The sequence below is a fragment of the Hydractinia symbiolongicarpus genome, chromosome 4, assembly GCF_029227915.1.
Source record: "Hydractinia symbiolongicarpus strain clone_291-10 chromosome 4, HSymV2.1, whole genome shotgun sequence".
In the NCBI taxonomy this organism is placed as follows: domain Eukaryota; kingdom Metazoa; phylum Cnidaria; class Hydrozoa; order Anthoathecata; family Hydractiniidae; genus Hydractinia; species Hydractinia symbiolongicarpus.
This window is the reverse complement of record NC_079878.1, coordinates 8222276-8242555: the sequence shown is the minus strand read 5'-3', so window position 1 is coordinate 8242555 and position 20280 is coordinate 8222276. Positions and strand designations below refer to the sequence as shown.

The window sequence follows — 20280 nt, the reverse complement described above, 5'->3', positions numbered from 1 at the left end:
TATGAAGAAATGAGAATTATTTTTAGAATATTAAGTGCATTTTATGATATGTGATCAATATGTTACATTTGTATTTTATTGTGTAGTGTTTAAGCCCTTATTACGCCATCACCTATTATATTAGTGATTCAAGGTTTTTTATGATAATTTGCAGTTTTTATCTGTTTAGCACCCCAATTTGGCTAAAGTAATAGTTTTAGCAATATAGGCACCCAATTGCATAGGTGTTAACCTAAATAACATTAAAGCAAACGTGCTAATCTTTATACAGAACCTGGTTTGAAATTTCCATAGCCAACCTAAGATAATTAGACGCATGTAACCTGTAATGAAAACAAAAAGCTAAAAACCCAATATTTTAGGCCCTGAAGAAAATTATTTGTCCAATTTGATTTTTTAGAGCAAATCTGCATACCGTAAATCTCCAAATAAACGCCCCCATCTTTTAAACGCCTCCCTCTAATAAACGCCCCCTTGAAATCTGAAATATTTTATAAACGCCCCCTCTTTTAAACGCCCCCTCTATTAAACGCCCCCTCGAGAGAGGCGTTTTATAGAAGCACTTTTAATAAACCCCTTAATAAATCCCTACTGGCAAACAGGTCAACCCCTATTATGTAATAGCTTATAGATGATACAAGAGAAGGAAGAGAAACCAATTAATGATGAGAATTTTTTTTTCTAAGAAATTACAGGAAACTTCCGGTATAAAGACTTTTTTTGGTGAATAAGTTCCAAGGTTTTGTAAGTGTCCTTTCGTTGATGTAGCTGCTCGTCCAACACACATGAAATCCTTTTCGATTTGGTGAAACAATCAAATTTACCAGGAACGACCAAACCAATTTCGCGCTTACGTTTACTCATCACTGTCACAATTATAAAGTTGTTTGGGTCAGCGTTCAAAAAATGATGAAGGAGACTTGATAATTCTATTGGGGCATGCCCAACCAGTTCTGTTTCCCCATCCTTTTCTTTAAAAATTCCAAATGCAAACTTATCATTTTCCAAGGCTTCATCTCTACTGTCCGGTTCAGAAATCAGTTTTTCATTTAAAACGGGAGTCCAGTTGGCTTTGTAAACATGATGCCCACGTATTAAACTTCTGTATTTTACCCTGTGAAGAAACTGATATTTACCAAAAGACTCTACTCTAGCCATGTTAAAATCAAAGTCTTCATGTTTACTGGTAAATAAAAAGTTCAATAATTTATTTTCAAAACATTCGAATCTAAAACATGTTCGAATGTTGTAAACATTAAACCCGTTAAACATTCGAAACTTTCTTTCTCAAAGAATGCTTCACAGAAACGTAATACATATTCTATGGAATTTAAAAAACAAGTTATAACGTTTGCAGAAATAAATTCAAACATAAGTGCTGCATAGATATTCAAGATTGAGGTAAAAAGAGTACGAGAATGGCGTCAAAACAAAGAAAAAATTGTAGTTATGAAAGATAAACGTCAGAGGCTCGAGGGTGGTGGTAAAAAGTTAATTGACCAACAACTGGAGAATGATACAGTGGAATCCCGTTAAAGCGGACACCATTGGGACCAAAAAAACTGTCCGCCTTAACGGGATGTCCGTCTTATATAGACTATGTGTCATATTTTATTTTAGATGGGATTTTCACCGAAAAAGGTGATTTATGCTTTACTGGGCTTAAAGTAAGAAGTTAAGAGGCTAGGATTTGAGGGTATATAAGCTATATTCAGAAATATTAATCAAACTTTACAAGAAAAAGTCTTTGATAGAGGCTTGCTTCTTGCATTTAATTTGTAGATCCTCAATCTTTTTTGTAACTGCCGTCAGCATTTTTTGACTTTCTTCATCGAAGACGGTACAACGGCGCATTTTGTCCAACGTTATGATGATTTCTTTGCAGCTCATCTGCTCTTTTTGTTCTGGCCCATAGTCGTCATTATCCTCGTCATCTTGGTCGTCGTCAGAAATTTCCTGAATCTGATCATCTGGCTTTTCTCGATTGCAGATTGCATCGATACTATCATCTCTGACCTTCTGTCGCCAATCGATTTCTTATTCGTTAATCATGGGTTCTGATGCTGGAACGTTTGCGTCGAAGTTGACATATTCTGCTACGGATAAGTCTGTGGTAAATTCCTTTACAAGTGCCTCAAACTCCAAATCATCATCTCCGTCATTTTCTTCTATCTCCTCGCTATCTCTTTTGATGCCACATTTCTGAAAACAATTTTTGATTGTCGAGCTGGATACTTCCTTCCACGCATCTTGTATCCAGCGAATAGCAACAAGCACGTTGATAGCCTTGACAATTTCAGTTTCTGATGTGTTCTCCTGGATTCTTGCCAATACGTATTTAACAAATCTTTTTCTATATTTGACCTTGAAATTTTGAATGATGCCTGCATCTAGTGGTTGCAACCTCGAAGTTGTATTTTTCGGTAAAAAGACGATCTTGATCTGCGAGAATTGGCCAATAATGGATTCTGGATGACAGGGAGCATTGTCGAGAAAAAGGATCACTTTTCTATCTTCGAGTACCAGCTTTCTGTTAAAACGTGTCAATACGGTTTCCATGACATCCGATGTCATCCAAGATTGAGGATTAGAAAAGTAATGAACATCAGCAGGGCGTGAAGGATCCTTTAATCTTTTGAAACAGCGTGGTGATTTACTTTTCCAGATAATAATGGGTTCGTCAACTCTTTCGCCAGCTGCATTGACAAAAAAAGCGACAGTTAATCTTTGTTTTGATTTTTTGCCACTCTTTGCTTGTTTTCCTTTTGAGACTAATCCTTTATCTGGTAAGGCTTTAAAAAAACAGCCAGATTCGTCCATGTTCCAAATGTTATCCAAAGAGTAGCCTTCAATCAATTCGTTCACCCTCTCTATCCAAGAAGAAACGGCTTCTGTAGATACATCTCCAGCTTCGCCAACAATGCGACGTTCTTTGATTGAGAAGGTGGATTTCCAGCGATCTAGCCAGCCATCAGAAGCTTTGAAATCGTCAAATTCACTGCTCTTTAGTTGCTCCTTTATTGCAATCACCTCCTCTTTCAACATAACACCATTTGGGTAGATGTTAGAAGCAGCACATCTCTGGTACCATTCGAATAAAATTTCATTCAACTTATGGTACTTTCCATGATGATCACGTTTCTTGTTTTTTTCACGAAACATTTCATATTGAGTACGAATTTTCTTTTCATTCTTCAAGATCGTAGCTGCTGCTGTTTTCCCGATACTGTGAATATCTGCAAGTTTTCTGCATCCAAATTTCGGATTTTTCTTAGCAAAATCCAAAAACTTAATCTTTTCATCTAATGTAAAAGTTTTTTTTTGAAACTTACCAGCAAGCTGCTGCTTCGACAACCTCTCTCCTCCCGTCGCCATGTTGAAATAACTAGACTTGTTGTATGTTCGATTTTCCAACAATCTCAAAATAAAAACATTCGAATTTTTAATGATTGCGAAAGAAGTCACAATGCAATGTCTTCCAATGACATTAAACAACAGATTGGGACAACAAACCAACAGACAAGTGAAATTGAAAGTTGTGAAAGGAATTCTATGAACGCAAGACGAAATATTTAAAAACGAAAAAGGAAAGTGACACCTCAGAGCCACCACACTGTCTATAAAGCAGTTGTTTCTTTGTTTTCGCTATATTTGCGGAAAAAAAGATCGCGGGAAATAAAGTTTGCGAACAGGAACTCGACTCAAGAATTGTGTAAAACACGGAATAAAAATTACGAGTGAGCGCAATTTTATTGAAATTTCTGAAATTTGAAAATGCGAAATGGTCGCTTTAAATATCTATTGTCTTGCATATATCCAGCATCCAAATTAAATTGTATATATACTGGATTTGCACGAAAATATAGATAACATACGGGGAAAAAGTTTGCAAACTTCGTCCTTGTTTAAAAAATGCTGAGCATAAGCTAGCGATTACAAGACAAATTTGCAATCATTATTTTCTTTCCGCTTTATTTCTTTCATTGAGGTGCTTGCAGCTGGCACGAACGAATTCCTTGTAGCTTCATTTGTGAGGCTAGCCACGCACGATGTAAACAATGACCATTGCAGGATATCATATGTTCATTTACATTCCCAGACTACATTTTGTGAACTATTTCTAAGAAAAATTAGAATCTATGTAGCCACTATTCTTGAAGCTGAAGTTCCAATGAAGGGTTGGGTATGGAGGATCAAATCAAAACAATCACCCTACCTTTTCACTTTATCAGTGTATAAAAAACTTTGTTGAAAAAATACATCTTTATATCATAAAACCACTAAAAAACAGCAAACGGGTTTTCAGCTTATCTTACTGAAAATACGTGTAGGTAGTAAAACTTGTAGGTATTATTCCGTAGAACTGTTCGTGCAAAACTAAAACTGCATAGAAGTGCATAAAAATAAAAAACGTGGTTGTACAAAAAGTCATAATCTGAAATAACATAATAAAAAGATGTGTGTTAAAATTACCTTATAAACAAAACACTCACTATTTCGAAAAAGATATGAGATTTTCAATATCTAGTTTTTTAACTCAATAATAGATTATAGTTCTTATTGCATTTTTATCTATTTTATAATGCCCGTATACGTCTGTCCGTCCGTCCGTCCGTCCGTCTGTCTGTCACGCAAAATGGTAGCTTAGCTGCTACGGAGGAACCCGTGATTTTTCCACGGGCTAACCACTAGTCATATATATTTTACTTTGCACTTAATAAAACTAGGTGATATTAACGGTCATTTTAGGTTAAAATGTCGATAAACAATGCATAATATGGATATTGTTTCTAATTGAATTTTTATTTTCTATATTAGCTTGTGTTGATCATAACCTTTGCAGCACTTACGACGAGTCATTTTGCGCTGCAAAGTGGTTGAAAGAAATTGTAAAAAATTATGTGGGAAATGTACAGGTAAGGCAAGTTCTGATAATAACTTATTTATTTATTTGATTGTAATTTGTTTTCAAATCGTTTAACTTGTCGCTGAAAGGAACTTCCTTTTAATGCAGAGTTTCTGTTGCCAATATCATTAAAGTAATGCGTTATTTTGAAATTCCTAGCTTTCGAACAAACACCAGTACATACAATTCTCGCATTAATTTCCTGTGACTATGAAGTTATTATATTCCCCTTCATAGGCAATTTAAACTATTTCAGCTGTCATACCTCCCTTGTTTTATAACTCTTCATTTTTTGATGTCCCATTAGCGATGTATCTATTGAATTAAATCTCTACAAAATGGACTGAGCCTTTCAATTAATTTGAATAAAAAATATTTGTTTAGAATCATCATCAACCCAAATGCCGACTGTCATTGCAGGTACGACTCATCAAGGCATGTTAGCCATTGTTAATTAAGAAAATTCATCCAATATTTTCAATGTTAAAGACTTGTTGATAAAGCTCAGGGGCCACAAGACCCTGGGGACAAGGTTGTGCATTCCTGTTAATTCAATAATTTGTAGACTTACTACATCATTATTTATTTAAACTTTATAGGTACCACAACAACAGAAGAATTTGCAACCACAATCATTCCACAGCCACCCATTCCTGGTATGTATGTTTTGGAACACACACGCCAATAAACTTCTAAAGACAAGACTGTACTGGTTGATCTCTGTAAAATACGTCTTTACGAGTGCTTACCTAAAACTCGCCGAGTTTTTGTTACAATGATTGAATTTTTCTTAATAGGAAAAAATTGATATCTAAAAGTTGACCTAATTATTATTATCACGATTGCAGCTATCAATTTTAATCACGGTTAAATTTGAAAACAAAAATATGGTTTAACCAAGTATGCCTTGTTCGGGCTGATTTAAATAAAAACAACAACTTATGTTTCAAAACAAACTTGCCGTGAAGTACTTGTTTTCCGAGACAGCAATGAGACAAACGTTTAACCAATAAGCATTGATCAAATGGGAAAAATAAGCTAAACTTGCACTCGTGTGTTCATAGAACACAAAAAATCTTTTTTTAAAAAAGTTATCCATTCAGAGCCTCCAAAAATTCCCTAAGTAATGGAGCATGCATTATTATGCATCTTTTTTTCCTTAGGCAGTTGTGGAGTTTCAACGTATAGTCAAAGTCGTGTTATCGCTGGTGAAAATTCACATGCTGGTCAATGGCCATGGCAAGTTGCTTTGTTAAGGGAAGATTTTTTTGCGGCGGATCGCTTATTGCACCGGAATGGGTGTTAACCGCAGCACATTGTGTTCATTATTATAAAACATCAACGACAAAAGTTGTTCTAGGTAAGCAAGAAAGTTATTCGGACGAATTTAATAAACATTACTGATATATCATCTACAAGTTTAGAGAAAAGTTTTAAAAACATATTTTTACAAGAAAGAAAACTTATTTTTAAAAAACAACGACGTGGCAAACTTAAGGTGTATCGCCAAAAAGTCATCATTTAATCATTGATTACTTTCCTACATGTACTACAACTCCAATGTTATCATTTTTAACATAGGCGATGTACAACGTGACACAACAAGTGGCAATGAACAAAACATACAAGTGGAAGAAATAATCATTCATCCAAACTATCATGAACCAACTGAGTACAACAACGACCTAGCTCTAATAAAGCTGTCGCAACCTGCTAGACTTGACCAATATGTACAAACTGTGTGCCCAAAGAAAACAAAGAAGTTTTAGTTGGAACCAAGTGTTTCATATCAGGTAATGTTTGTATTGAGCAAAGCGAATGGATTTTTAACCAATTCAACGTCAGTATATAGATGTCGAGATGTCATTATTTTAAGTAAGACAGAATATTGCCCATTTTTCCTGAAAACAAAGATACAAACAACTTGGGCATTTTAACATAAGCATTAAAAGAAGTAAATTGATGTCAGTCCACTTACATTTTATAAATTGGGGCCAGATATCTTTCCCTGGAACTTACAACAACAATCTTCAGCATGCTAGTCTGGCCATCATGAGCAAGTCCGACTGTATTTCTCGTAACTCAAAATATGCAACAGTGACTTTTGAAATGATATGCGCTTCTAACGATGCTCCTGCTAAACAATCGGGTTGTCAAGGTGATTCCGGGGGACCTTTCGTTTGTCAGCAGAGAAACGGAAGTTGGAAACAGTTTGGAGTTGTGAGTTGGGGTTCTGCTTGGTGTGATATCAGTGATGCTAGTACTGTATTCTCAAAAGTAACAGCACATCGCTCTTGGATTAATGAAAAGATGAATGCAAGTTAAACATTTTTTTTGGTGAAAATATTTGCCTATAAATCATTCTGTATTTTTTTCTTCTGTTTTTAACCCATTTGGTATTCTACACAAAATTTTTACCATAACTCTTTACTGTATGGAAAGTTATTGTGCATGATGGTATTGACTCAAAATAAATTTACAGCGTGTTCTTAGCCACTTTTCTTTTTTTTCCTGATTCAATATCAATTTTTAATGATCTTTCCTTAGCACGCTATAGTTCTTAACATGAACTACCTTTATCATCTAAGCAGGTGTAAGTTTATCCAAAAACAATTTACAAAGTATCTACTGTTGTCCAACCGTAAAAAATATTTATTACAGCGCAATGGAAAGACACATGACGTTATTATGAGTAAGTTAAGGAAACAATAATAAGACGTTGCAAGGTTAAAATTTTTTTTTATGATATCAAGTGTTTCCTGGTTAAAGAATATCAAGTTGATTTGTAATCAAATGCATGTATCAAATGTAAGCTCTTTCGTGCGTAGTATGACTGACTATTTTAAGTTTATACATGTGAGCGAATTGACAACAGTTTAATAATAACAATAAAAGATGCGGCCATTTTTTCTGGCGTAATCAAACTAAAAAAAAAAGGAAAATACATAAGATTCAATTGCATATGATTCAGTCTCAAGGGGAAAATCCTTTTGAAAAGGCTTATCAGTACCGGAAGTCACCAGTATAGCAACATTTGCAGAGCTTTTTTGGTATGTAACAGAGAATTTTTATGTTTTTAAGATTAATGTTAAGTAACAAGAGGGAGGTTTGTGGGTAGTTTGTTTCTCATTTTTAGAACCAAAGACTGTACTCCACATCTACAATATTTTTTAGTTTCAGGCATGAAGCATGCGTATAAGTATTTTTGTACTAACGCATGTTGGTAATGGTCACTGTGGACATATTTGAACTAATTTTTAAATGTCAAGTTTAAAGAATACCTGGAAATGCATTTTCCATGTACTTTAGCTCACATAGTGGACAGATTGAGGTAATAATGACAGTGTTATTACCAGTAAATTTGTCATAAATCTAACTGAAAAATTGTCTTTATACTAAAATAATATCGTTCCTGTTCTTTGAAATATCCAACGAGTCCTAGAGAGGCACTGAAAAAAATAAATAAACAACCTTGTTTCACGCCAATACCGCCATATCAAATATATTATAAGGACGTGGAGTTTGCTTTTATAAAACGATATAAATCATGTGGATTGGTTCAATGACCACATTTCAAATAAAATAAGAAACGGAATACAGCGACTAAATGATTTTTACTACACTGTAAATTACAAATCCTTATACTTTTTCATTTGCACATCGATCCAATTCCTCAATGCTGCCACTCTCGCGAACACTGTATTAGCATCCCGAATATCACATTGTGGTGAGCCCCAACTCACAGCACCATGCACTGTCCACACTCCATTTTTCTCCTTACAAACAAAAGGACCACCAGAATCACCATGGCAACCTGACTGGCGTGCTCCTTTGTTCGCTGCACATAACATTTGGTCTGTGATTGGTGTGTAGAAGGAGTTCTTTTGTTTGCATTCTGTTTTGCTGATGATTCGTAAAGCTGCGTGTTGTAACTTATTCGTGGAACTTCCTGGGTGACTAACTTTTCCCCAACCTGAATCAAGAATTTAAATAATTTTTTTTTCCGTTGGGGAAAGATAGATAAGTTAATCTGATATTGACTTGTGGACGTGTTGTTTTATCCATTTTTACTAAATCAGAAAATTATTAACTCCATCTTCATTATACAGTTACATAAACATATGCCCAAATGGGTAACATTGGAAGGCTGTAAAGAACACAAAGTTTTGCTTTTGCTACATGTACAAGTATGTAACTTCCTGTGACCTAGCAATTGATATAATATACACTACCATGACTTACTTGCTAGTATCTCTTATGGTCAGATCTGCTGCACTGCTTACTCTTAATAAAGGTAAAGTTCTTTAAGTAGATAGAGAAAAAGTTGATGAGTTGGTGCTTGAATTGTTAATGAGAAAATCATGTAATATACTAAGTAAGGGTTACGAACCTGATATGTAACATTGGCTTCCAACAGCAACATGTCCACCTTGCTTTGGTAAACAAACTGTACGTACGTTGTCGTTTAACTTGAACGCATTTGATAACTTAATTAACGCAATATCATGATTTAGCGGTGTTGGTTTTTGATATTGCGCATGCGAGATAATCAACTTCACCTTCGCAGTTTGTTCCATTCCAGAAGTTTTCGAACGATGGAGGTCACCTGAAACAATGTGTTATAATCGTAAGTAAAAGCAACGTACATTTTGTTTGTTTGCACAGGTAAACAAATCCTATATAGTTTTTAAGAAGCACTGAACTAAACAAAACAATATTCAATTTAACAAATTGGTTACAGTTTATTTTTGGAGAAAAGTTCAAATGCCTGATAATTTAGAAATAGATTCAAGAAAAAAGTTCGTTGTTTAAAGACTACTTTTTATTACTAACAGAAAGGTACGCAACTTCTAGCCATATTATTGCCTCACAAGAAAAGTCATACTTTAGACTGTTAAGTATTTCATAATTGTACAGTCACCGCACCTGCGATAATTTTAAGAGAGCTTTCGGATGTTTGCTGCACGCAATGCGCTGCTGTCAAAACCCAATCTGGCGCAATCAGGGAGCCACCACAGAAAAATCGACCATACTTTTGCATGGCAACTTGCCACGGCCATTGTCCCTGTTTTGAATCTTCACCGGCAATAACCCGTCCACTAGCTACAGAGGAAATTCCACAGGTGCCTAGAAGGAAAAAAATACAGAATCAAAAACGTTGTCTCGCACTGGTCGGATTGTTGTGTTTTACTACTAAGTCTTGAAGAAACCTCTCCTGAAAACATCCCGTATACTTCCATACCAGGAGGTGCAGTGCTTGGTCTTCCAGTTTGTTTCGCTAAAAAAGAAAGGACGTTTGCAACATCAATATCATATTGTCAATGAATAAAATGAGTAATGGATAAGAGAGATAAAAATAAAAAATATCAGAAGGAAAAGCAAGACCAAAAGACAAAAGATCTTCGTTGGTAACAGTCTTTGGTATAACAAGCATTGATATTAAAAATAAAAAATAAAATATATAGAGTCACATGCTCTGATTGGACATAGTGTTCCACTTCAAAAACAATGGAAACTGAAATTTTATAAAAGCATGCATTTGGATGTTCAAATGGTGAAATGTTGCAAGCAACGAAATACAAAAACCTTACTTGCTGTTGGTTTTAAAGTTGTTGTTGTTGAAGTTGACACTGTTGAACAAAATAACAAATAGATTAAATGTGTGTCAATATATTGCAACCACATGTTATGACATCATCAATTTATTTCAGAAACTGAGATGCGAAATTGCGCCACTGTTTACAAAAATATTCTGCACGACATATGTAAAATCGTCGATGTGCAAAAAGTATTAGGTAATTATTATGTAGCTTTGAGATACTTAGCCATGGCGATTTTCGACCTTGGTGCATACATTTTACATCCTTTGCGCGTTCCATGACAAATTATTGGAGAGTCAAAGTTACTATGGGTATTAAATCTATACAAAGTGGATACAATTTCTTTGATAAAACATCGCCTATAAATTTGTTCTATAAATTAGCCAACTTTGACGTTAAAGCGATATTGACGTTAAAGGAAAGTATATTAAGATTAGTAAAGCCATTGCATTGAACTTTTAAATTTAAAATTAAACTTAAAATAATTTGGAAACGGGTGGAAATAACTGACGTCATCTCCTTGCTGACGTCAGCAAAATTTTTAAACCCTTATATTTCCATAACCGCTCATCTAAACCACGCCACCATATGCACTTTCTTGGAGAAAATAGAGAAAATATGAAAACAAGTTTCTATATTTATTTATTTTGTGTTTGCACTGCTGGCATCAGCAAAAAAATCTAAAACAACCTATTTTTCCATTGTCCTTCTGCCTAACTGGATTACTCCACGGGCTAAGTGGATCATATTCTTTACATTTTTCTTTAAAAAAGCCTATAATAAAATATAACCTATAAAATTGTTCTGTCATTTACCAAACTTTGACGTAAAACAATATTGACGTCAAAGGAATGAATATTGAGATTAGTAAAGCCATTTAAATGCACTTGAAAGTTTGAGGCCAAATAACTTGGAAACGAGGTAGTGACGTCAATGACTTTTCACGCGTGGGTAACTAGGACCACCAAGGACAAATTTGGGTAAGTTTTTCAGACCTAGGTCACCGAATCCGTTTCGGAATGAACGGGTTAATGGCGTCATCAAAAAACCTTTAAACCCTAATATCTCAGCATCCGTTTGTCAAAAGTACACGATCACGAAAATTATACATTTTCTTGATCAGCGTTTCAAGATCTATTCGATGAAGGCATTAGATATATAAAATTCCTGAACAAAATATTTTGTGAGCTTTTGCGGTTCTTTGCTGATAGAGCAATAGAGGTAACGTGAAAACAAGGTTATAAGTTTTTTTTATGGATGGGTTGCTGACGTCATCAAAACTCAATTAACACTTTCTTTTCATTTTTAATCTGCATAAGTGGGTTTTTCCACGGGCTTTATCGACTAGTTATTATATAGAAGAAGAAGTATTAAATAACATTTTACCTTTAACTGTCGTCTTTCTCTGGTCAGTAGTTGGTCTAGTAACTGAATTGCAAAAATTAATTGAAAAAGAGTTTTGTAAAAAGCTATTTCATGATGTGTTACATGTAAGAATAAATGCTGTTAGGACGTAATAATAGTATTTGAAAAAAAGGGGACAATACTGTTTATATTTTTAGGTCGGCAGTACGTTAGAGTTCAAGTAGATGGAAGACTTTCCCTGAACATAAACAGCTTGGATTATTAGTGATCGCAATTGTACCTTTAGTGGGTGCTGTAGTTGTTGTTGTTTTTGAAGTTGGTGTGGTGCCTGGTTGGTAAGAGACAAATAATTTTATTATTTCTGTATGTATTCAAAACTACCAAATGTTATTAAAACAACTCCATTACCGCACAATCCGCAAGTGTGTTTACAATTCTTTTGAATCCACGAGTTAGTTTTACAGTTGCCTATTGTTTTATGAAATACGCATCTTGTTGAAGATATTTCGTCCATACACGATGGGTTCCCTAAAATTCATATATATATAAAAAAAGTCCTTTTCTTGTCATTCTGTCACAGGATATATATACTAGGTTATCTTAAAGGTATCTAGTTTCCTCTTCTTAGTTTATCATACCATCCTTACCACACATCCCACAAGTCTTTTTACAAACCAACTTGATGTAACTGTTTTTCTTGCACAAGCCTCTGTTCTTGTAATTACTGCAAATTGATGACATTATAGAATCCTCGCAAACTAGGAAAAAAGTTTCTTATAAAGTGTTGTTATTTCAAGTAGTTGTCACTCCAACAATGGATCCTGGAATATTTGACAATATCGTGCCATTTATATAATCATATTATATCTAAAAGGTGAAATCATCAAGAAAAATAGAATAATGCCTAAAATTTCATACACAGACTGTATAAAGGTGAGCAAAATTTAGATGACTTGGCTTTCGTGTCAGTATTGTTTTATTAGAATTATGCAAAAAAATTGTTTCCTTATTTATTCTAGTTCTCATTTTTGTTCCTAATATGTCGAAGAATCTGATTCATCAAATACTCGAAATCTAGATGAATACTATGAGACATCATCTGTAGTGATACTATATATCATGATAGCGATATCGAAAGTGAACATTGTCAAACATTGCAGGAAGGTCTTGCTATTTGGGCCACTAAAAATAAAATGACATAATAGCCAAATAATTAATAACCTTTTTCTCAATTAAGATATATCTGATTTTTCTTTTACAGATTGTGTGTTACATCAATTTAATAGTGGAACGGAAGCTAACATTAAGGAAGCAATAGCTAATTTGCTGAAGTCCTCGCCAGACCGATGTGGAGGAGGTGGGCGAAAGAGCAGCACGTTATAAAAGCCTCGAAGGAGAAAATTTTTTATATTTTTTGCAGTTCTGTATATATTTCTTTTCTGTTATTGTTTTAATACACGTTTTTTTGTAAGCAACCGAGTTGTTACGGTTTTTTTCCAGTAAATAATAATAAAAGCGCAATATGGCAAGTGTAAGCTTAAATATGGTAAATTTGAATATTACGCTTAGCAACTTCTTAGCAACTAAATGAAAAAATTAGTTCTTATAAAAAAAACTGTAGTGTTCTTAGCAATAGGCTCTGTGAAAAGTTCATGGAGCGCTATTTTGCAGTCCCTCTTGAGTTTTTAGTTGTATATTATATCCGAGAGGCTTTGCTTCTAAAGTTCACTTGAACAAATAAACGCTTTAAGCAACACTCAAATCTGTCAAAAAAAGAGCAATTCTTGCACAACATAATACAGAAACACCGGGCCTCAACCAAAGTTTTGTGTTGTTTATAAAAAAGCGTGTGGCGTCCTGGGCGCTTATAAACAAAAACAACTAAAGTCGTCCTCTCTTTTGTGGATACTTGTAAATACTTTTAAAAGAAAGGCTTTTATTAATTACACTATGAATTTACTGTAGGCCTCAAACAACCATTTTTCTAATCAAATATTCCGATGTGGATAACAGCATATTTAAGATTTTTTTAAAATATTTTATTTATCTAGATTTGTATTTTACAGAATTTATTTATAACAACATAACATGTGTATTCAAGGTAACTACTTTGTTAGATGTTCTTACATATTTTGTTAAAAAATGTTCAATAAGTTTTAAACTAGAAAGAAAAACTTAGAAAAATAAGCACGTAATCAGGTAGTAGTCACCCTGATACTAATTTATTAATATTTAATATTTTTATTTATATTTTTTGTAATGTGTTCCATAATCATCTTGTATTTCACCGTTTTTAAATGTACTAAATTTATATTTTTATATTCTGTTTGTTTTTTAACTTGCTTTCCTGCGGAATTCCCTAATGAAGTTGTTTAAACGTTTCTTGAATCACCATAGTGATGTTACTTGAACGTTGCAAATGAAACGTTATTTAAACGTCCTGAAAAAAGTGGTTATTGAATGTGCAAACGGAACGTTATTTGAACGTTTATTGACCTAACGAAATGACGTTATTTGAACGTTCCTTAGAACGTCATTTGCACGTTACATGCTGAACGTTATTTGAAAGTCCTGAAAAAAGTGTTTATTGAATGTGCAAACGGTACGTTAATTGAACGTTTATTGACCTAACGAAATGACGTTATTTGAACGTTCCTTAGAACGTCATTTGCACGTTACATGCTGAACGTTATTTGAAAGTCCTGAAAAAAGTGTTTATTGAATGTGCAAACGGTACGTTAATTAAACGATCAAAATGACGTTTTTTGGACGTTAAAAAACGTTCCCGTGCCAAATGGGAAGACAATATGATTCAAAAACAATGGAGCGCCATCCATCACAAATGTTCCTAAAAACTTCTCATAACGTGAAAAACAGATCTTACCACTGCAAAGGTTGCACAATCTTGGGCAATCCTTTTTGACCCAACTTAGAGCACAATAAAACACGCTCTTTCTCTGGTAATGTCGACAACTGTCGTTATCCACACATCCTAAAAGAATAAAAACATCATCGCAATCTTAAAGCGTTATTTTTTTGTAACTCCTGTGAAATAGAGCTAGCTATGTTTTATAAGAATTATCTAAGTTTATTTAGTTTCTTTGTCGTTAAGATGTACAGAGAAGATACGCACCAAATGATACTTTCAAGGTGACTATACAAGCCACAAGTAGGAGTAAACGGCTCATTTTCAAAACACTCTACGTTGCTTTATTGTTATGGAAAAATGACTTTATAACTACAAAATAAAAAGCTTTCTAAGGCAGTTTAAAGGTGTACAGTTGAATAAACACTTGTTCGATGACTATCACCTGATTACACAGTAGCAATATCACGCCTATTGTGACAACTACTAAAAGAGAAGATAATGTATTTCTTCCAGGAGCAGCGAACATTACTAAACCTTTACTCATTGTAAAGCCTTCTTTCCCCAAGGAATAGTTCGAAATGAAATCATAACACCATCGAAAAAACAAGTTACTTTCATATGAAAGTGTTTGCTAAGTTGTCTAGGATCAATTCTTAAGACTTTGGGCTTAGAATTTCCACTAGTTGTATGACATCATAAACTAGATCTTTTCTATGGTTCTTCTCCCTGAGTGAATTTTTCCACGGGCCAATCATTGAATTTACGACTTAAAAATATTTGCAAACCATATACAACAAATGGTATTTAAAATAGGGATGACATATCATGATAATTTCGGTGGGCATTCATGCGTACAAGTAAATATAACTTCTCTTCGGTAGTTTGCAGTGCGGCCTAAATTTCGCTTGAAGCTAGGCTCCCATATTTACTATTGTTTTGGAAAAACTGTCCCACGCATGCGAAAATTACTACAGCGTTTAAAATGACACCGTAGTAGTTATCATTGCTCTGACCCTGCCTGTGTACTCTGGTCCCCTATGATCGGAGCTTATATCTTTTTGTTTGTAATTTTGAATTGAGTTTAGTATATATATGTTCCAGACAACCAGCTGTGATCGTATGATTAAAGGCTTTATATCGCTGATAACATGTTTAAAATTTTGAGGGGATTAATACCTCTCATCCTTTGTATATGTTGTTTGAGTTAATTATATTTTGTTATAAATTATTTTCTTATCAAAGACAATTATAATCTCACACATGGATGGAGAGTGTTTCAAACGAATTGCAGAGCAATGAAAAAAAATATTGTTCTACATTTTTTGTATAAAATAATGGAAAACAAATAAAAGCTGTACAATAAGATAAACCTCTTCGTCAAAAATGGAGTTAAAAATTTTACACTTTACACAACAATCATAAGTATTTAAGAAAAAGATGCAGGATTGTGGAAACATAAATTGATCGTATTTTTTACACAAAGAATAATAGGGTGCAAATCAATCTGCGCAATTTTAGATGACACTGCACTAAAACAGGAGAAAAAGCAAAGAAAATGCATCTGTTTACATTTACAACTCTCCAAGTATACCTCATCATAACAAATACAGTGAAGCCTCTCCATATCGGGCACCATCGGAACATTAAAAAGTGCCCGATATAAAAGATAAAGTGCTGTTTACATTTATCGACCGCCTGAGGGCGGTCATTTTTAGCCGGTCACGTTTGAGAATTTGCAGTACCGTTCAAATCTGGCATGAAGTTAATCTTCCATGTTTTCTATTGTTTTAAAAAAACCCGTCGCTCACATGGGCAAATTACCCGAGCAATGCCATTTTTTCACAAAATAGTTTAAGCACAAGTTTTAAAATTTACGCTTGCGAAGAAATATTTCAATGTGCATTTAATACATTGAAATTCTCTCCTTTTTTTAATGCCTCTGCTCTTCTTCTTACAATAATGTTTTAATGCTTACTGCGTGGTAATACTATTTTGGCATCCTTCTATGCCCAGGGTCCTTTCGGTACTAAAAAGGAAAAATGCCCTGGGAACAAGGCATTTTGGAGTACTTTATCCTTCAATGTTGTTTTAATTTTCTAAATTCTTTAAATTCTGGGCGTACAGTTTCTTAAAGCGATATTCTTTTGGTAACTTTTATTCCACTTCTTTTAGCCGCCTGACTTTTTTTTTCTTTCTGTTTACTTATCTACACTTTCTATTTTTTAATTGAATTTGGATGATTAAACATCTTACATTAAGGGGCGGTTGTCCAAGAGTACTTTAGCGCTACCCAGTATTATTATAACTGAATTACCAGTTTGAATATTTTTGATCTTTTAGCACCAAGTATTCGAGTTTTTGTTAAAATGGCACATAATACACCCTTCGCATGAGTGATATACACAGTTTCCTTTGATAATGATTAGAAAATGTAATATAATAATAAAAACATCAAATAGCTTACCTTATTACACGAAATTAGCGCTGTGTGGTTATTAACGCGGTTGACTTCCAACCGCGTTAATAAAAACCGCCCTTAATATTTTTAACAATTATATCTCCTAATCGACCTCTCAAGAGCGCTTGTCCAGCCACTGCAAACTTATCGTACTTGTTATTGTGCTCACGCTTAAAAGATATTTTTTTGCCCAACTTGCGGCTCCCAATTAACAGTGTTGCAGTAAACATGAAAACCTCTAAGTGCAGTGAAAAATTCAAAATGTGTATCTGCCATAACTTCAATCAAAGTAGATTTGAAGTTGTCTACGTTGAAACCGTATCATGCCACAGTGATGGTCGAGGCGTACGAGTTCCTCCAATCAAAGAAAGGAGTTAGTATTATAAAAAATGGTTGGCAAAGTGCTGGTATTACCGCTACCGATGAAAATACTCGGGAAATGGGTACAAATTATATTCATTTGAACCCATTCGATGCTATGAAGTAGACAGTTTTACTAACTGTTACATTGAATTGTTGTTGAATAGAAAATGTTTAGTCATATGAAAATTTTTAAAACTTGTCTCTAACCGCGTTAATTTCCACACACTTAAACTAGGTCTTCTCAAGCAATCGCGTTAATTAATGACCTGTTATTTTTAACCGCGTTAATAACCACACAGCGTTAATTTCGTGTAATAAGGTATTTAACAGTTTGAAAGTTGTTTTCGGTTCAATATAATTTATATATTATCATTATATACCCGTAAGCAAAAACAGCCATTGAATAAATAATCGTGTTCCACCCGTATTATTCAATGCTTGTGACGTGACAATAGTTTTGACAAAACATTCGTAAACGCATGTTTTGATTTTATCCTTTCCGCCTCATTAATTTTTATCGTAATTAACTGTGATTGGTTGTTTCTTAGTGGTCCGTTTTCTGATTGGTCGATTTCCAAACACGTGAAATGGCGGGAACTTTTTTGTCGAGAAAATCTTTTTACAAAAACATCAAAACAAAGAAATCGAAACAAAAATAAATCGCTTCGGGGACATAGATCTACACTATAAAAAGAAAACAAAACAAACACAAAACAAAATAAGTAATATTAATTATAACAATCTCTTTTGGGTATATAATAAAACATATGTACAATAGGTAAACATAGGTTATTGGATTTATTAACCCTCGGTGATATTATATTCAACTCCGCTGCGCGTCGTTGAATATAAATCACCTCGAGTTAATAAATCTCAATAACCTATGTTTACCTATTGTATATCTACTTATTATAGCATAAATGCTTATTTGTTTATCTTTTCACTTTCATTTTCTGTCAAATATTGAGAAAGTATGACAACATCAATTGCGACAGCATAAGGAAGTGGTTTAAAACGCAAAAAAGCTTCTCAAATTTGATGATGGTTTTCCGACGTGTCATTTGTTTTTACTTATTATTATTATTATTATTTCGAATATTTATACAGGATATAGCCACTTCAGTGTAGGAAACACTGTTATCAATATGGGTCCTGTGTTCGGAATGTATACATTAAGTATACACCGGTAATACCTATCCAATTTCCCTCACATGGCATGGGTTTACCCGTAGCTGTGGTAACAGCACTTGCTAAACGTGCCTGCGCTGTGGACCGAACCACAGACCTTGTGATTGCGAAGCGAACTCCATAACCACAAGGCCACGCGTCAATCAAACCCACAAAAGTTATGGGCTGTATAAAGTATCCTCTATATGGCGTTTTGTTATGATTGTTTGAGTAATTCCATCCGTCTCCGAGAATAGGGTTTCGTGCAGGAGAGGTGTTTGCTACAAGGAAGTTCCACTTCAACATTTTTTCAATGTATCCTTTAATCGAACGAATTAATGTAATGAAATATCTCTTGTGACGGAAAAAGTAGAAACTAATTTTGAAACAGAAAATATACTTTATTATGTTCATTATTCCGAATTTCTAGAAAAAGAATTTGCAGTCGAATTTTTAATTACATTGTCTTGAATAAATTAATAAGCTCAACTTTCATTTCATCAAACAGGTACTTTAACCATAGCAAAGTCTTAAATACAAAAGTAAGAAAAATCTGTCGATGGTCAGAAATACACTTATGCGCTGTATTTAAAATCTATTTTGCAGTCTCTTTTTAACTTTCAAAGCGCATTATTCCAGCAAATCAAAAAGTCTATCCGCAGGAAGATATAACAACAGGAGTATCACTATCAGCCAGAAAACATCCAATATATTTTTTTCTTAGACAAAATGGGTCTCAATATTAATATTAGCATATACCCGTATACGTGTCTGTCACGTAAAATGATACCGCAAGTAACGTAGCATAAAAAAGACGGGCGAACCCGTGGATTTTTCCAGGGGCCACTATCTAGTGTATTACCAATTAAGAAGACTCGACAACAGGAACTTTTTTCTTTTTCCTTTTTTAACTTTTTTTCCATATTTTAGTCTTTCATTTCAAAATGCGGACATCAGCAATTGTTTAACTAGTTTGCTACTTAAGATCTGGCCAACACTTATGGTAAATTTCATGTTCAATGAATAACAACTCCAAATATTACAGAGAAGAATGAAGAAGGGAGGTGGGGTGGGGGGTGGGGGGTGGGGGCTACAACACGCCATCCTCCAGTTAGTAGCCCCCTAATGGCCCAACAGGAACAGGTTTGAACTAGTGAAGACTTCACAATCAAGGGCTAATTATCATCGTACGTAAGTAATACTAAGGATATAATACGGATGTAATCCGCAAAAATGCTCCATTTTTATCACGTTGTCACCTGTTTTCACTGCAGAAAATTATGAGACGAATTGAGCGTGGATTTGGATTTAATTTGCCAGATGTTCCTCCGTTAGTAGCCTTCAATACGGTTAGTAATGACACCGAGTATTTAATTATGGTTTGTTCCTCCCATTACAACTAGCGTCATTTTTTTGATGGTAACTTCCCAATTGAGACATCGCAACACGAAAATGTGCACAAAAAATATGTGGCACCATCAAGCGATGTTGTTTGTTAAGTTTTTTTAACAAGAATAAACAAAAAACGCCTCTTTTGTTAACAGAATTTTAC

At 34.2% G+C, this 20280-nt stretch overlaps 2 protein-coding genes, 1 long non-coding RNA gene and 1 pseudogene across 5 annotated transcripts in view; 2 read left to right on the top strand and 2 right to left on the bottom strand.

The window, feature by feature from the left end:
- Positions 1 to 1731: 1731 nt before the first annotated feature.
- On the bottom strand, positions 1732 to 3375 carry LOC130642201 (tigger transposable element-derived protein 6-like). Its single transcript, XM_057449287.1, has 2 exons — positions 2128 to 3375; positions 1732 to 2019 (listed from the first exon to the last, which is right to left on the bottom strand). Exons 1-2 carry the CDS (start codon positions 3373 to 3375, stop codon positions 1732 to 1734), a joined length of 1536 nt encoding a protein of 511 aa, XP_057305270.1.
- Positions 3376 to 3772: 397 nt separating this feature from the next.
- On the top strand, positions 3773 to 7916 carry LOC130642200 (chymotrypsinogen B-like; annotated as a pseudogene).
- Positions 7917 to 8451: 535 nt separating this feature from the next.
- The window catches only part of LOC130641072 (chymotrypsinogen A-like), a 59853-nt gene continuing 48024 nt past the window's right edge, over positions 8452 to 20280 (bottom strand). For 2 of the 3 annotated variants that reach the window (XM_057447721.1, XM_057447722.1), the window contains 10 exons: positions 14756 to 14863; positions 12519 to 12629; positions 12280 to 12399; positions 12152 to 12199; positions 11893 to 11934; positions 10498 to 10536; positions 10149 to 10184; positions 9833 to 10033; positions 9297 to 9512; positions 8452 to 8879 (listed from right to left, as the gene is read on the bottom strand). In XM_057447721.1, the coding sequence (XP_057303704.1) occupies positions 8536 to 8879; positions 9297 to 9512; positions 9833 to 10033; positions 10149 to 10184; positions 10498 to 10536; positions 11893 to 11934; positions 12152 to 12199; positions 12280 to 12399; positions 12519 to 12612 (1140 nt within the window). In that variant the 5' untranslated portion in view covers positions 12613 to 12629; positions 14756 to 14863 and the 3' untranslated portion in view covers positions 8452 to 8535. Of the gene's footprint in view, positions 8880 to 9296; positions 9513 to 9832; positions 10034 to 10148; positions 10185 to 10497; positions 10537 to 11892; positions 11935 to 12151; positions 12200 to 12279; positions 12400 to 12518; positions 12630 to 14755; positions 14864 to 15004; positions 15198 to 20280 lie in introns of those variants that run through there. The other variant, XM_057447720.1, reaches the window with a different exon arrangement.
- Positions 11666 to 14005, top strand: LOC130641075 (uncharacterized). Its single transcript, XR_008982427.1, has 3 exons — positions 11666 to 12206; positions 12746 to 12804; positions 13133 to 14005. It is a non-coding gene; the product is annotated as an uncharacterized LOC130641075 (long non-coding RNA).

Bases quoted from the DNA above. Each gene is read 5' to 3' on its own strand.
- LOC130642201 (XM_057449287.1), bottom strand. From the start codon at position 3,375: ATGGCGACGGGAGGAGAGAGGTTGTCGAAGCAGCAGCTTGCTGGTAAG. The intron at 2,020-2,127 runs GTAAAGGAATTT...GATTGGCGACAG, and splicing joins ATTTGGAGTTTGAGGCACTT to AAGGTCAGAGATGATAGTAT.